General features: G+C 40.9%; 1 protein-coding gene across 1 annotated transcript; it reads right to left on the reverse strand.

Moving 5' to 3' along the window:
• Nucleotides 1-2,120: 2,120 nt before the first annotated feature.
• On the reverse strand, nucleotides 2,121-8,751 carry FGA (fibrinogen alpha chain). Its single transcript, XM_003205350.4, has 6 exons — nucleotides 8,642-8,751; nucleotides 6,703-6,831; nucleotides 5,466-5,649; nucleotides 5,029-5,174; nucleotides 3,354-4,386; nucleotides 2,121-2,979 (listed from the first exon to the last, which is right to left on the reverse strand). Exons 1-6 carry the CDS (start codon nucleotides 8,690-8,692, stop codon nucleotides 2,270-2,272), a joined length of 2,253 nt encoding a protein of 750 aa, XP_003205398.1. The 5' UTR covers nucleotides 8,693-8,751; the 3' UTR covers nucleotides 2,121-2,269.
• Nucleotides 8,752-12,805: the final 4,054 nt, after the last annotated feature.

The following is a 12,805-nucleotide window of genomic DNA, read 5'->3' on the forward strand; positions in this document are numbered from 1 at the left end:
CAGTAGCAGGCCATGGGCACTGCTGAGAAACACATTTGCTAAATGTTCTCTTACGTGTGGCTAAATCCTTCAGGCAGAAGTTGTGATTCCATAAATCCTACCCACATCACCAGGTACATCACCTGCAGACAACAAATAAAAGTAGGTTAAGCAAACACTACACAAAGTACTTCTACTCTAGAGAAGTCTAACACAATTCCAGAGATGTATCAGTGTGTTACAGTCAGAAAGATAAACGTGGTGGAAAGATGATAGAAGACCATAACAGCAAAGGAACTAGCACAGATAGAGCAGTGCTATAAAGGAGAAGTAAAGGCACTCATCCATCTCCAAAGATCTAAGCACCCAGGAAAGACTCCACAAGGAACAGATCTCCAGAAAAAGATCTGGTAGTTAATGAATCTGCCACCTGTCCTACTACCCCCAGTAAGTCAGACATCAACAGTAGATCGTCAATACAGTGACAGAAGCTAACATTATTAGTCTTTTCCCAGTTTGTCAGGTCACATGCCATTGCGTTATGGCAATACGTTGGCAAATGCACGTATCCCTGTGACATGTCCTGAAAGGTCCACTACCTGCCTCTCCATGTAAATGCAAACTGGTCTTGTGATTCTTCAGCAATTGGAATACTGAAGAATGCATTTGCCAAATCTAGGACACAGTAGTAGGTTTTAATCTCCCTACTTAATGTGTCTATTAGGGAGGCAATTTTGGGTACAGCTGCACGAACACTGAGGCTAGAAAACTGAAACAGGTGGCATGAAGCAGCAACAACTTTTCCTAAAGCACAGAAACTTCCCTGCATGGGGCTGTAATAAATGTGTTTGCACAGTGGCTGTACTTGAGAAGGCCTGAAAAGAAAAGGTTAAAATGACATTTCTCAGTATTTGATATTTTTAAATGACATGAATAATGCAGATTGGTGAGATTTTAGGCAAGGAAGTCCACCTATGCTTGTCCTTTAATAGAATTATGGAAAAAAATAAACAGAGTAAATACTTATGCAATTTTATGTCACTAGGTATAAAGATGAATACAGTATGTTCTTGTGCAATCACGTAACTGATATAGCTGGTTTCCATGCAAACCAGTTTTTATTAAAAAATCCCTACCACACCCTGTCAGCAAGTTGCTGATGTCAAAACCATACATGTAGACTAATCATTGCTTGACACATATGCCAAAAAACATACTAAAACCTTGAGTAAAGGTAAGATATTCACCTAGGTGCTCTTCATCTTGCTTTTACTGATTACTATCAAAGTCTTTTTATGGTTGCTAAAAAGTAATATCTAATTTTTTAGGTAGATCTAGTTTTATCAATTTGCCTTGTTTTAGTGATAAGTTTTATGGCTTGATCTCTGCCTCCATTTATGTCTTCCACTTGTGTAGAACAATGAGCTTGATGAGGATCTGTTTTCAAACTTGATATTCTGCCTGGCTCTGCATAGGTGACATATCTGCTGGAATGTAGGCAGTACACTTTGTATGTCCCACTCTATCCAGTACAAACAGCTATAACAAAGTCTTCCATCCATGAGGCCTTTTATGCCCCTGACAATGAATAAGCCTGAGAGAAAATAAATGGATTTTCAGTTCTAAAGATGAAGTTGTAAAATTGGCGTTTAAATATTACATGATTGTGAGAAAATTTGAGACAGAAACTTTGATACAGGTGCCACTCGCGATTTTTCTCCTCAGCTGAAGTAAGTAATTAAGTCTGGAAAATGTTACTAAGTTGGAGTTCAGGTTGTTGACTTGCTCCGAAGAGCACTGTCACTTTGAATTATTTCTTCAGTAGATTGATATCACTACCATTGCCAAAAGGAGAATACTCAAGACTTCTCTTCCCCATCACCATCAAGATAAACTCAAATTGTAGTTTAGAATATCACAGCACTATGTCATTTTTCAATTCCCATTTCAGAACAATTGCTTAACCGTGCATGAGGACATTAGGGATATCATTCTGCGAGATTTCAACATTTAAAGCTGTCAAACTAAACCTGTAGTAAAAAGCACTAACGGGACAAAAGGTTGCAGAGATTTATATAAGGTTTTTAAAATCAACATTTCCTTGAAAAGTTTTGTCAGTTATAAACAAGATGAAAGAACTGTTTTGTTAATAATTAATCAGTTTATTTTGTATGCCATAGATGTGCCATGTTGCCTTCAAATTCATAGGGTAAAGATACATCACACACATAGATATATAAAAGACATTTCCGACTTTTAGTTGTGACACATATATTAAATGCCTGTCCTTCTACAAGGTATCCAGGGGTCTGATTTTCATTCTAACAACTTTGAGGGAATAATCGGAGGCTCTAAATGGTATCCAGACTACTCCGTTCTCGATCTCATATGGAACATTGTATCTGGGGTCGTAGTGGCCCCCTGGGTAGTAAATGCCATTGAGATTGGCTGCCTGGCAGCTGTTGTACCACCAGCCGCCCCCGTACACCTCAGCACAGCTCTCCTCCCAGCGGTCTTGGTCCCGGTCGAAGGTGCTGAACTGCATCTGAGCATGGGACGTGTACTCAGAGCCTTCCTCCAGCCAGCCAGCAACCAGTGCATCCCCAGCAGTCCCCTCGTAGGAGGACACAGCCAGGGCATAGCCTTCTGCTTCAGTCCCTACCTGCATGATGTACTCTGCATATGCAGCATTTCCATCCCAGTCCTCTAACTCTACTCGAAGCAGAGTGTCGTTCTGAGTCAGCAAGTGGATGTTCTCATTGCCCAGCCACAACTCTCCTCGCCCTTTGCCATCCACGCTGCCGAAACCTCTCTTGTAGTCTTGCCACGTACGGTTAAAATTCACTGATCCATCCATTCTCTGTTGGATCAATAGCCATCCTCCCAAAGTGGTCTCTTGGTCGCAATAAACTGACAAAACCTTACTGGATCCCTCTGGCTTGATTTTGAAAATGCCACTTTTGGCACCAAAAGTGTGTTTCTGGCGGATATCATCGCAGTCTAAAAAAAAAAGTTGATCTGGTTTGACAGGAGTTATCAGTAAAGTTTAATAAAAAGTTCAGAGGAATCCAAGCAGCAATAGATCTGAGGAAAATTTGTTAAATGTGTCTTGGACTACATAAAGTTTAGTGACAGGCAAAACATTAAAAAGAATTGAGAGAGGAAAACCTTACACAGATCTTAAATTGCTAATTGTCTATGCAATACCCGAGTATTAGTGATATATTTTCCCTTTTATCTCCAAAGTGGCAACAATCAGACACAGTTCTGGCATTTTATCATCACACTGTTATACTGCAGTATCTGAAAACATTCTGTCAGTTTGGTTATTAATTGAATTTGGCTCCACTACCTCAATTACTACTTCTGTGTACCTTTCCCACTGTAGTCTCTTCTTGTACTCATTGCTGCTTGTCTGAAGCTGCGCGCCTGAAAGTCTGGGGTATCCTCTGCACTCTGATCATGTTGCACCCCACCTAGCCTCTCAGATATTTCACGGGTCTTTAGTGACTTGGTTTCAAAAGTGGAGCCTCCCTTGTTGAAACTAGAAGAGGAACTGGTCACTACAGTCCTGGAGTGACTTGCACTGCCGGCAGCAAATCCAGATGGCTGAAGTCCTCCAAAATCATCTTCTTCCTCCTCTCCTAAGTCTGTGAATTTGTCTTTCCCTCCAGTACCTAGGTGGCTGCTGCCCGCCCCAGTCACACGGCTGCTGGTTGTGGTGGTGCTCGAGCTAACAGAGTGCCTGCTACCAGTGGCAGAGTCATGGGTGAAGAACGACTCTAGGTCTGGCTGAAACCTGTCTAGCTTGTGAAAGTCACCTGTCCCACTAAAATGGTAAGTGCTTCCTTCTCGTCCTCCTTGTAAATGGGAGCAGTCTGAGCCATCAGAGGAAACCATTTTTTCAACTATTTCTTCTCTAGGACCATCGGGGCTACTAATGACTTTCTTGGTGACAATTCTGGTGCATCTATGGACAGAGGAGGTTTTATCTACCAGGCTAGGGGTTTCTCTCCCATGAGCAGAAGTAACTAATTTGCTGGTGTGGGGAGGTGAAGAATCCCCCCTTGCTTCTGCCACATGGTAAAAGGTCTCGCCTTGGGAGGGCCTTGAGTCTGTTTCTGGTCTTTCTAATACCACTTGCATCTGCTTGATGTTATTAAATACATTCAGAGCTTGCATTTCTGGTGGAGGCTTGAGCTTAAAATGTTCGGGAACATTCGAGTCCTTAAGAGGCCTCATTTTCAGTGTGCTCAAGGTGGTTGCTTGAAAGTCTGGGTGCATGTCAATGGAGCTGGCCTGGGTAAGCTGCTTCTGGATGTTGTCATAGCCTTCTTTGTCCACCTGGTAATCAAAACTTCTTGCACAGCTTCCTTTGCAAGCTCGTATTTTAATATCAATGTCCACCTACATAAACAGAGAAATAACTGCATTAGGGAACTTTCCTGAATTTTCTCAAGCTAGTGTATCCTTTACCTGGGCTGGGAAAAATGGGGAGCTGCCCTGGTACCTCCCATCTACAGATGAGCTTTTCCAAAGCTCCATTTTGAAATCTATCACACACAATACACAGTGCACATAAGCTCCATGGAGAGATATAGATATTCTGTGGAATGTTTACAGTTTCTGCTCCTGCTGTTTTGGGCCTAAGTGTGTACTCCTGGGGCTGGTGGCTGCTGGGCAGCATCACAAAAGGACAGGGCCTCTCTCCTGGTCTTTGTTGCCCAGCAGCTCCTCACAAGTGGAGAAGTGCCCTCCATGGAGCTGATTACCAGTAAATACAGCATCAGGAATCCCAGCTGCCTGTCCAAGAGCAGATGGGACAAAGGGCCCTCCTGAGTTCATACCTCTTCCCACATAGCAGGAAAGATAAAACAAGGCCCACAGAAAGCAGCTCATTGGGGAATTTGCCTCACTGGGGCAGATCCTGAGAGGATTGCATTGTATTTTCTTTCTGCATGGAGCACTGCTCACCAGGCACTGTGTAAATAACAGACCCTCCTGTAGCTAGGCTCGGCGAACAGTGGGAATGGTGCAGTGGCTGCCTACCTCCAAACGCTTCATTTCCACCACCTGCTCCTGGATGCTGTTCTGCAGAGCTTTAATTCTGTTCACTTGATTGGCAACTCGCTGCTTTAATGTCACAATTCTCCTCCTCAGTTCTGCTGACACATGACCGTAATTCTCATCCAGCTCTGAAAGAGAAATGCATCACGGTCAGGTATGCAGGTGTGATTTTCTTTCCTAGAAGTGCATCGTATTTTAAAATAGGCAATATAAACAGATATTAAGAACAAATTTCTTGTAACACAAAGCTGGTAAAAATTACATTACCTTTTACAAGTTAGTAGTTAAGAGTTGTATATCACCATGTTTGTTCTGGCTTTTGTTAATCAGGTCCAGTGTAGCATGTGTTCCACAAAGTATTGCTAACACGCACACGGTCAAAAATTAGCAATGGATAATAAAACTAGGGGAATACTTACGCTGGGCACCCTCCAGACCAGGCTTTAGTATATTTATGGTTTCCACAATTACCCGATTGGATGTTTTATAGTTGTTTTGACTGTCTGCAAGTTGCTGCCTAATTTTCTCTATTCTGTGACTGTTATCCTGGTTCGTGTCATCAATTATTCCTTGCATTCTGCAGCCTGATGGACATTTTATACCCTAAAAGTGGAAGAGAAATAATTGTGTTAAAATCTCCATGAGCATGCCTTTTTGTTTTTTTAAATCAATATGTTTAAACCAGCAATAACCCTCTAATAAAACTTAGGGCAGTATTATGTGACTTCTGCTGTCCTATTCATGCAGTGACTTTGAAAAGGGCTTGTATGACTTGGAGCAAGACACCTCACAGCTGACCCTTCACATCTTGTGCCTCTGACACTGGTGCAGTGGAATTGCTGAAAGGTATGCATAGAATCCTGTCTTAAGTGGGAGTGAGGAATCTTTTATTTTCATTTTCCTCTGTTCCTTAAGAGTAGAAACAAAATTAAACAAAACCACAATAATAACAGTAACAATATTAATAACGGTAATAATAAAACCAAAATAATAATCTCACCACATTTGTTTTCCAAAAGACTGCTGTAAAGAGAAGTTAGCTGTTCTGTTTGAGCAAGGATGCCCTAGGCCCATTCGTTTAAGCAGAACTTTCCTCAGAAAAGCCTCACGTTCTTATGCATTACAGCTCTTTGGCAAGATTACGTCTTAGAAATGTAGCACAGAGATGCAAGAGGCAAGAGATAGACAAACCAACAGTTTATACACAGACATTCAGTCAGCCATTGGAAAGCTTTTACTGAATGCCTTGTCATCAGACCTCCTAAAAATTTTCAGTTCTTTCTACATATTCTCCTTTGTTACAAGTCTTTCTTTCAAGTGCATTTCTCTTACTAACTCCAAGAGCAGCAACATCAAAATCATGAAAAGAACTTCTATTTTTCTTTTTATTGGTTCTTTCTATTTTATCTTTCTCTTTCAGAATGATTTTTCCCAGCCTCCCCCACCCAAAAAATATTCTTTCTTTTCTTTCTTTCCCCCTTGATTTCACTGCAGCTCCGCTTTGCTTCTTGCCTTTCCCCAGGACGCTTCCCCATGCTGCCCCAGTATAAAGGGCCACCCATCATCCCCCAGACTAAGGCCCAAAAGCACAGAAGCCACAGGAGCACTCTGCTCCTGTCTGTGACTGCCCTGCTGTCCCCTGGGCTCATTGCTCACCCAGTCATCGTCCACACACATAGGCCAGTTCTTCTCATACTTGCAGGAGGACTGGTGCATGTGCTCCACGATCCTGGGGCCACGTCCGGCTGCACCCTCCTTTTCAAAGGTGGTCTCCCCATCCTGAGCCTGGGGGGAGGAATAAGAAGAAGCACAAAACTGTGGCTGTCGGAGCAGCGGTCAAGAAAATGGAAATGAAAAGCCGATATCCTCAAGCACTCAGTGGCACTGCTGCTGTGGAAAGTGCAGCCTTGTGGAACGCATCTTCCAACAGCGTAAAGGCATTTCTTGTGGTTTTGTTTATTTTGTCAGAATAAAGCTTTACCACTCTTAAAATTAATGCTCATGTGGAGAATGGATGGTGCTTAGAGTATACAATGATAATATCTTTACAAGACAATCTTGAGCTCTGTGTGTAAATGCAAAATTAGCTTGAAATTAGATTGACATTAGTTAACTTTGAAACATCTGTGTTCTATTTTCACTTGCTTTCATATTCCTAAATTTTTGTTTTCATTCTACTCCTTCTGCCTACTCAAAACTGGCTTGGAGATATGCATGAAATGAGTTTTCCCATTCATTAGTGTCTCTGGTTTTAGTCCCATAAGCTTGTAGCACTGTTTTGGTTGGCATAAAGAACAAGAAAACTGATAACATTGTAATGAAAATAATAATGTCAGTGATGGGTGGATTGCACTTTACTAATGGAAGGAACAGAAACAAATGTACTGAGTTTTTCTTGAAATCTGAGAAACTGAAGTGCAATTATACCAACTAATTCTAAACCAAAATGCTGTAAGGGTTCTTACTGCATTATTGCTCAGTAAAGAACTGGAAAATGATTCTTTTTCATAAAAAGTGAAGGAATTTGCTAGAGACCTAATTAGATCTGCCTAGGTTTCTCTGTATATGCATTACGTTCTTACCAAGCAGTATAATTCATGCTGAAAAAGATGATTAATTCTCATGCGGAGAAAGTTTTCTAATTACAGCCTTCAGAGCCAGAACCTCAGCCCTGTGGAACTGGATTGTCATTAGTGAACTCAGCAGTTTCACATTGGTTTGATTCATCTTGGCCCAAGGGTCCACTAAAAGTAACCAATAAAACCTTTAATTTTAGGTGGTCTGTGCCCTTTCAGCACTGGCAGCTCCAACAGGACTGCTTCTGTTTAGCCAGATCTGCTCCCAGTAATTTCTGCAATTTGTGAGAGCATTCTCTTCCTTCAAAACACAGTCACAAAGAGAAAGACAAAGACTAATCTATGATTATTTGCTGAAACATAAGTTAAAAAAAATGGCAAGGTTATGTTAGCGTAGTAGAAAATCAAGATTATCACTTTCCTTATCTAAAAATTGCTTCTTGCTTATTTTATGTAATAAATATTACATTATATATTATAATATAGTATATGATAATCTATTGTAATCTTGCTTAGATTCTAGTTTAATCTGTTTTTGCAGCCACAAGAATCACTGTTTTTAAATTGGTATTTTAGAATAAAGTCATTGTGCATCATTTGTAGCTGAAAAATGCAGTTGAAGTAAACTGAGACAGTAGAAAAGAAATTATAATTCATCCTAAAATTTGTGAAATTGAAAATTCATGACTGGCTGGAGCCTCTAGCATCCAATTCAGCCAGCTTTAAGTCTCACAGCAGCACCTGCGAATCTATGAATTCATGTTAATTTATTTGCTTTGCTTTTCTGAAGGCAGGCAGGTTCAACAAGACTGAATTAAGCAAAACAGAACTGGATATTCAAGAACTGCTGCTATGAAAGTCCAGCAGTGAAGTAGTCACAGTAAGCTTGTGCGTATGTATGTGCATTGAATTTGACCAGATAGGTGACAGCAAACATACATCTGATTAATGCAGATTAAATAAACATTTACTCTTCAAATCAAAGAGATATGGAAAGAATGAAGTAAACAAACTCATACCCAAGCTAAGTTGAGGCAGAGCAACACACAGAGTATCCTCAACGGTATCATCTTCGGAGAAGAGCGAGCAGAACTGTGGATGAGAGGATGCTCTCCTCTGTCTTTTGATGCAATTTAAACCTTGCTGAAGAGCTGAGATTAATCATTATTCTCCCTTCTGTTTGGAGACAAAACATGCCAGATGTCCTGAGTTGATTACCTAAGGCCTCTTGCACAAGTTTGTGGTGTTATTTGCTCCAGATAAATTTGTACAGCACCACCATGAGGGCAACACTGTGTATTCCAGGAAAGAAAAAGAATAATATATCTGCTTCAAGCTTGATTTCTTGTAAATGGTTGTTCATCTAGGGTGTATGCAGGTGCTAGCAGGAGCCAGCAATACTTAACTGATGGAAAACACATGCTGTGTGGCCAGAATTTAGCTAATGCAATCAAGCAGTTGATATTTGAAAGTCGTTGCTTTGTCGTTTCTTTGCAATTCCATGCTCATGAAAACCATTGGGCCTTCTGAAGCAAGTACCAGTGTAAGAAAGTTTACTATGGTTTGTCAACAGAAATGAATCCCTGAGGACTGCATAGCTCAGTTTGCATATGTTTCTACAGCTGGACACTGCTGGTGTTTGTATAACACACACCTTGTTTAGCGTCATCTTCTTTCTTAGACAGACTTTTTGTTAATTGAAATGAACTGTGTGAGTTGCACACATATTTATGAAGAACACAATAAAGTGGTATTTGAAAATGTCCCAGAAAAAAAAAAGAAAAAAAGAAAAAAAAAAAAGTTGAGAATTACTAGATCTTTTTAAGGGGCAGAAAATAGGTACTTTTAAAATTGCTATAGTTTGTGTATAGGAATTGATTAAAATGCGTTGCTACTGTGAGATCTTTAACAAGCCATTGTGTTATTGGGGAATACTGTATGTGACTGTCAAATGCTTAAAGATGCCATATTAAAAGTTGCTACCACAGTGAGCAGAAATTAGGAGGAAACTGGTATTCACAAAACTGTCCATCATCTGCAGGTTGCTCATTGTACTCTGTTCTACAGAGCCATATTTAAGCTTGACTCTGATATTGCACAACATTTTAAATTCAAAATTCAGATCCATTGCAGCAACACCATGGGTTTTTTCCTTACTCTGTTTCTCTGCTTTTCCTTGTCTTCTGCCTTCAGAAGGCTTCATCACTCTCCACATAAGGTTCACTGAAGTTGAACTGGACCCTTTGTTTCCTCCCTTGTCTGGCTTTGGATTGCATGCTTCTCTTGTCTCCGTAAACCCTCTTAAATTAGAACAGAACTCATACAAATATCACTAAGAATAAGTCATATTCTCAGGTTACAAGAAACAGAGCAGATGGATAGGATGGTGCTACATTGATTTATGTCGCTGATTTACACCTACACCATCAAAATCTGTTTTTGTATGACTGGAGATTTCTATTATATTTAAAGCTTAATCTTACCTGTGCATACTTGAAAAGTATTGTTTATTTCAATTTCCCACAGCTTTGTGAATTGTTCTGTTGAATTCTGGGCAGTGCCACTAATACCATGATGCAACAACTTCTTCCCATTTCAGAAATGGAACAGCTCAGCTAACTTTAGCAACGAATGTCCAAGCAGACTCCACGTTATCTTTGCTGTCTGAGGATCAGCTATCCATGTCTGTGCTGTCCATAAGGAAGCTCCTGCACTCAAAGCAGACAAAAGAGTTACGCACATAAATGCTATGCCATTTTAAGCTGTCCTAGCATGTAATTTTGTAAAAGGGTTATTTTTATACTATTGTGTGCATTGGTTCAATGACACACATGCGTACTCCACTGCTGATCTCAGCAGTGGCAAGACTGAAGATGCCTTCCCAGTCCAAGTCCAATGCAATTTAGTTCACTCTGTTGTAATGGTGCTGTGGAAGAATTATAATGATCTTAAAGAATCATAAAAAGCTCAAACAAGAAAATGCTTAAAGGACAAAAAGATCACAATGAGAGGAAGACTTGCAGGATTGTGATGAGTTATTTAAAAGGACAGAGTTAAATGAGCTATATGCAATATCTGCTGGTGTCCACAGACAGTCTCCCACTTGCACCAATGAGTTCTAATTTGGCTTATCAAAATCTCTGCTTGAAGATCACACCTTGTGCCTTTGGTGCTCAGGAGCACAAGAACTGCACATGCAATCCCTGTGTGCCCTCCTTGTGTGTACAGTCACATCATCTGCTGTACTGTTGTGTCACCTGTGGTGCTCCTGCCCAACACACCCTCTTCCCGACTGCATGTAATATGGACAGTGCTGCTGAAAGCTGTGCATTCTTTTCTGCCAACTGTTTAAAATGTCAAAGATTTTCCTACTGTGCTCATCACCCAACTATTCCAATGCCAACCGCTTATTCATGGAACACTACTTTACCTGTTTCACTGCTGCAGAAACCTGGTGAGAAGGCTAAGTTCTGAGGTAGTTTGTAGCTTTTGGGATCCATTTTGATACTCTGGGTCTTCAGAATAGTCTGTATGTGCAGATACCACTGACATCAGCTGTAGCTCTCTGCTTAACACTGGGGCTCTGGAGCAGCCAGCTTTACAATGCCTGAGTGGCTGCGAGGGCCCACTGATGACCTTCAATCATGAAAAAACTTAAGCTCTGGTCCAAGTAAAACTCAGTCAGCAGGCCTAGGGGACTGAGTAACTGGTAACTGGTAAGTGACCATAAGGATTAGGTTAACCAAGAGGGCTTTCCTGCTTTGTGTGAAGGGGATTGCTGTGTGGGGCTGGGGTAGAAGAGGAGCTTCTCAGACTTTCCAGTTGATGGCTGAACCTGTGCCTGACCTTCAGCCTGTACCTTTGCTTTCTTGTTGCAATCATCCAGTCACTTCTCTGTGTGTTTGTTTATAAAGGTTACAGGCTAAGAGCTAGATAAACTTTGGGTTTACCTTTAATTCACGATCAAAGGACAGAAGTGCAGTTTACTGCTCGGCTGCCCTACTCTTGGCAGGTTGCCACAGCAATAGTTGAGGAGTCTGGGATTTAGGGCTGATTTGTGAGCCCAGGATGTGAGCCAGAATGACAGAACCCCAGAATGGATGAGGTAGGAAGGGATCTTTGGATCCATCTGGTCCAATCCTCGCTCCAACAGGGCCAAAAGGAAAATATTTCTGCTCCCAATTCCTATGCTTTGTGCTACAGTGGTCTGACAAATAGGAAGGGTGACAGCAAGCATAGGGTATGAAAGGAAGGCAGTGGATAGCACCCAAGTCCTGTGATGAAATCTCAGGAACTCAGAGGGGGATAGATTTGCCTAAATATAAAGTGCTATGCTATATTATGTACGCTATGCCCTGTAGGCCTTGTGCAATTTTAGACTGATTTAGGGAAGATAAATAAGATCTTTCAGAATACAAAACAGAGGCATTAAGTCAAAACACAATGTATTTACTTGTAAAACAAAGAAACAAACAAAAACAAACAAACAAACCCACAAAATGTGAGAGCATTAATTTCTCTCTACGAGACAGAAGAAACAGAAGATCTGTTCAGGTCCCTTTCTGATAGTTCCATGGTTGGAAGCAGTAGAAAAAGATCTCCAAAAGGCATGATTCTTGACGGTGTTCTTTCAAGGCCCACAGAATATACCTGCAGTGTCTGGCAGACCCTGTCATGAGTCCTGGCACAAGACTTCTGTGAACGATCAGGCTTCTTGGATTCAGCAGCTCTAACCCTCCATATCTCTAGTCCTCTCCAAAGAGGCTCAAAATTATTTGTGAGACCTCAGAACACCAATCAGCAAACCAAATGAAAGAATGAGTTAGTCTTAGTTCTGATTAGCAATCCATAAAATGCCAGGTCACACCAGTGGAATATTTGTTTTTACAGCATATCCTCATAAAATAAGGCATTGCAGCAAAAAGAGTGGGAGAGCAGTTCAGACCTAGAGAAATGCGGATTCAGAGATCAAAGTAACAGAGTAGAAAGGAATACTTCTTAATTCCATGTTGTACATATATAAATAAAACAACTTTTAAAGTCATATCATAGATGGAGTTAAACTGAAAACAGAAAGTGAAAGTGGCTTGGCCACTCAAAACGATATATATATAAGCAATAAGTGGATAGCAGCTTGTTGTGCTGTAGACATTCAGACTCAAGCAAAGCAGCTTGGCTGCAAA

Source organism: Meleagris gallopavo, chromosome 4 (genome assembly GCF_905368555.1).
Source record: "Meleagris gallopavo chromosome 4, MGAL_WU_HG_1.1, whole genome shotgun sequence".
Classification (NCBI taxonomy): domain Eukaryota; kingdom Metazoa; phylum Chordata; class Aves; order Galliformes; family Phasianidae; genus Meleagris; species Meleagris gallopavo.

Excerpts from the sequence above, each read along its gene's own strand:
- FGA (XM_003205350.4), bottom strand. The coding sequence starts at position 8,692 with ATGATACCGTTGAGGATACTCTGTGTGTTGCTCTGCCTCAACTTAGCT. Across the intron at positions 5,175-5,465 it reads TGGTCTGGAGGGTGCCCAGC|AGCTGGATGAGAATTACGGT; the intron begins GTAAGTATTCCC and ends TTTCTCTTTCAG. Across the intron at positions 4,387-5,028 it reads TGGAAATGAAGCGTTTGGAG|GTGGACATTGATATTAAAAT; the intron begins GTAGGCAGCCAC and ends CTGTTTATGTAG.